Raw genomic sequence first — 4,545 nt, 5'->3', positions numbered from 1 at the left:
GAGTAATAGGAAATATGTTTTCAATGATATTTTGAAATGATTGTTTTCTGATATTTTATGTATTAATATGGTATAGTGTTTAATACAGAGAAGCCAAAACAATAGCTATAAGTAGTCAAGTTGCATACAAAAACTATAAAAATAAAATCATCAAAATCTAATGTATTGCTTACGAGCTTAGGGTGCACAAAGTTGTCTATAATGACTACTAGTGCTCTTCCCCTAAAGCAAATCCTTTTTTTTTTTGGTAGAGGCATTGAATTTTCGAAGTGTTCATGTGATTGTTGAGCCTCGTGATATCCTATATCTAATATTATAAGAGTGATGTGTGACACACTATATAATGATTAAAGTTTACAAGATTTTTTCACCTTAGGTTTGAGATAGAGTTAATAATAGCGATGGATGTTTATAATGGTGACAATGGTTGTCATAGAAAATTATTGAATTTCAGAAAAGTTCAATGTAAATTGATTAGTGATTGTTTTTTATGACATAGTTAAATGGTCTTGAAAATTATATTTTGATTATTAGAGATTTATTGTAATTCAAAGGGTTCTTAATGAGCTCTTAAAATTAACACTCAACTTATTCTTGATATCTTAAAAAATTCCGACATTAAATACATGTAAAAATACTTAATAAATATTAGATCAAAAAATATTTAATATATATGAATATTTTTATTATAGTGTAAAATTATCTGATAATTTATTATTATAAATAAATGAATTACAAAGAATTGATTTTTCATAATCATAAATAATTTATTAAACATTTATCATAATAAAGATATGTTTATAAAGAAAAATAACTCATTTTCATAAAATTTACATTGTATATGATATGATAAGATTAATATTAGAATTATGATTATGAAATTTATTTGTAGATATCAAATAGTACATTAATTAAAAATAAATTTTAATCATAAAAGTAAAATAATTATTTATTCATTTTAATGTAGATATATTATAAAATTATTATCAAATATGAACGTGATAGAAAACATATCAAATATATCTATAAAATATCTTCAATGATGACATGTTGTCAAGGTGAATGGTATGTCTTCAATGATGTATGCATGTTCACCATCTAAACAACCAACAAACACATCATCCTCATGTTTCCAAATACTTTTCAAATTTTACTGTTTTTGATAAATACATTTCAAAATATCTCATACTTTCCCCAACCTAAACTAATCCTTCCTTCTCCAAACTAGTTTGGAAAACGCAGCCATGACTCTGCATCAACCTCCACTATTTTCCCCTTCTTTCACTGTATGTCTTCTCCTATTATTCACGCCATCCATCGCTCATCTCTCTGTAGCTCGTCCAATCTTCTTCTTCTGTGGTGAACATGTTTTTGATTACCCTTTCGGATTAAAGAATAGAGGCCGAGGGGACTTAAGCCTTCAGGTCGAGTGTGATTATGGTCATATATTGCCAAAGCCTGTATTTAATATCAGTGGCAAAGAATACTACATACTGCAACCCAAATTCCTTAATTACTTTAGTCTCGACCATACCATGACAATAATCGACAAGGAGCTAAGAGATAATTGCGATCCATCTTCCAATAACTACACGGAATTAAGGTCTAGCTCTCAATTTCATATTGCCCATACACATATAGACATAACCCTTTGGGACCAGTGCGATCCACAATGGGTAGACTTGCCCAATCAAACGGCTAGTTTACAATGTAACACTGTTTGGCACTACAATTTGACAGCAGCCGTTAGTGTGCCTGAAGCATGTAAGGCACAAGCTGTTTTACCAGTCAATAACTCAGGAGGACCGGTAGACGACCAACAAATCATATATGGAGGTTTCCCAATTACATGGAATGTCAGCAAAAGTTGCGAAGTTTGCCAGTCAAGTGGTGGGCGTTGTGGTTATTATAGCAGCTCGATGCAGTTTCATTGCAGGTGCAGGCGGCACAGGCGGCACAAGCCATATCCTGACAGATGCCCCGCAGGTAAAATTATTGTTTCCTGTTTCCCCCAATTTAATATACATATCGTGAAAGGCTGATCTTTGTAAGATGAACAGAATAAAAGTTAAATCTCTAAATTGGCTTTGTTAAATTTAATATTGTGTTATTATTTTTTTGAAATTAGATGTAGAAACAGTTGCTTGCGGAATGTGTAATTGACAGATGAGCGAAAATCGCTTGAATATTTTGTCTAAAAAGAATAGGAAAAAATGTTTTATACTTTCTGAACATTCTACTAATAAACGCCTATGGCATTTTTTATAATACAGTTCATTCAGGCTGGTTTAACACTCCTAATAAGACTGCTATTGCTATAAGTAAGTATCTCTACCTCTGTGTTATATACGAGTTTTACACCAGTAACAAATATTTTTGAGGAATTCGTCCTTGTAGGCTAAATATATTCAGCCTATCATTCTGTTTTGTCTTCGTTACGTCGTCTTTTATTATGCTTCGTTACAGTTGACAGTATTCACCTTATAATCAGTGTCAGGGATCATCGGCAGCGCATCGTTAATAATTGCGCTATTGCTGGAAATTGCTTATCGAAAGAAGATGTTCTTCTTCAACCATGAAGTGCCTGGAAGGAAGCGTGATAACCTCCGGTCTATTTCCAAGGTAGAGACATTTCTAAACAGTTATGTTGACGAAATGCAAACCAGATATTCGTATTCCAGCCTCAAGAAGATCACCAATAACTTTGCACATAAGTTGGGTGAAGGAGGGTTTGGCGTGGTTTATAAAGGAAAGCTTCCGAGCGGTACTCTTGTGGCAGTTAAAATGCTTGATCACTCACGGCAAAGCGAGACTCAGTTCATGACCGAAGTGGCGACTATTGGAAGGATTCACCACTTTCATTTGGTTCGTTTGCTGGGGTATTGCTTTGAAGGAGTTACTAGTGCACTCGTGTACAAGTACATGGCAAATGGATCTCTTGACAAATTTATATTTGCAGGAAAAGAAAAAGATCAAGTTCTGAATTGGAATCAGTTGTATTCAATTGCTTTGGGGGCGGCTCGAGGAATTGCATATCTTCACAATGGCTGTCACAACCGCATCATTCACTTCGACATAAAACCACACAATATATTATTGGACAAGGAGTTTATAGCCAAAGTAGGTGATTTTGGCCTGGCCAAACTGTGTGGAAGGAGAGACGACCATGTTTCAATGACGGCAGCGAGAGGTACACCAGGATATGTTGCGCCAGAGGTGTGGTCAAGAAATTTGGGGCCTGTAACAGACAAATCAGATGTTTACAGTTTTGGCATGATGTTATTGGAGATGGTGGGAGGAAGAAAGAATATTGAAGTACATGTGAGCCGCTCAAGCCAATTCTATTTTCCAGAGTGGGCGTTCAAATTGATAGAGAATGGGGAGCTGAGGACAAGGTTGAGAGAGAGAGAGATAAGTGGAGCAGATGAGGCGAAGGCAAGGAGTCTGGCAAAAGTGGGTCTGTGGTGTATTCAGTACAATTCGACGGACAGACCTTCAATGATGAGGGTGCTTCAAATGTTGGAAGGAGATGCTGACGACATCCCAAATCCTCCGACTCCGTTCAGCGCACGGCCGCCATCGGCACCATTCTCGGCCAGTGAAGAATCGTCCACCATTGAAATCGAAACGGCATAGTAGATACTACGTTTGGATAATTCACCCGTGAGTTGATTTACAGTCAATATTCAAATGATTTGATAGCTAATTACTGCTCAAGCATTCAAAATTATCTCACGGCGTATAATTAGGTTAGGCTTTCTTTTAAGTAGATTTGTCAGTCCGCAATGCACCATCAAACTTGTCTCACGTATAAAAACAATTTTAGTCCGTCAGACAATCATATTGAAGTCACCGGAAAGTTGTCTCGCGTCTAATCTCCGTCTTAAAAATATCCTTGATTGCTTTGCATATTGAAAGTGATATCACGTCTAATATCGCTCAAAAATATATCCTCGATTGCCTTGTATATTGATTTTAATGAGTAACATCGGTCCAAAAAAATCCTATATTACCTTCATTTATGTTTTGATTGGACTCAGGCTCACATATATTGTATGTAGACAATATAAATTGCACTTATGTTTTCAGATTTCTTTTGTCCTTCAATAAGATTTTTGCACCAATGCATGTGCTGCTCTTGATAGTCACACTTTCCCTGTCACCGTCCTTGATCACCCTTCTAAGTATACATAAATACCGTGTTGAAGTTATGATGCTTGAAGCGTAGTTTGAATCATGAGTAATTCTTATTGGTATTTCTTTTATTTACAGCACCTGTGGTAAGCAGGATCCCGTTTCTTTGGGGCAAACATTTCGTATCTCTGGAATTTTTTTCTGGTTAAAAGATATTTTGGGAAGGATATCAGTAATTGTTATAGCTAATTTCACACATTTACATATGGTTTATCAGATTTGAATGATTATTTTGGTTATTTTTATATGTGACTTAACTGCTTATAGTTATTGTTTTGGCTTTTGCATAGTAACAAAGAATGTTGGATGACTCATTATGTGTATAAAGGTCAAAAAATTGTCATTTAAAGT

The 4,545-nt window shown here is 35.0% G+C and overlaps 2 protein-coding genes across 2 annotated transcripts; both read left to right on the top strand.

Moving 5' to 3' along the window:
* Window positions 1-1,244: 1,244 nt before the first annotated feature.
* LOC131859434 (uncharacterized) lies at window positions 1,245-2,163 on the top strand. Its single transcript, XM_059213175.1, has 2 exons — window positions 1,245-1,986; window positions 2,129-2,163. The coding sequence occupies exons 1-2, from the start codon at window positions 1,245-1,247 to the stop codon at window positions 2,161-2,163; spliced, it is 777 nt and encodes a 258-aa protein (XP_059069158.1).
* Window positions 2,164-2,276: 113 nt separating this feature from the next.
* On the top strand, window positions 2,277-4,172 carry LOC131049859 (rust resistance kinase Lr10-like). The gene is made up of 2 exons (XM_059216877.1): window positions 2,277-2,321; window positions 2,492-4,172. Coding segments are annotated over exons 1-2 (1,146 nt in total). The 5' UTR covers window positions 2,277-2,320; the 3' UTR covers window positions 3,637-4,172.
* The last annotated feature ends 373 nt before the right edge of the window (window positions 4,173-4,545 follow it).

The sequence above is a fragment of the Cryptomeria japonica genome, chromosome 2 (genome assembly GCF_030272615.1).
Source record: "Cryptomeria japonica chromosome 2, Sugi_1.0, whole genome shotgun sequence".
Lineage (NCBI taxonomy): Eukaryota > Viridiplantae > Streptophyta > Pinopsida > Cupressales > Cupressaceae > Cryptomeria > Cryptomeria japonica.
Note: the sequence above shows the minus strand (reverse complement) of the source record. Positions and strands in the feature narration are given on the sequence as shown.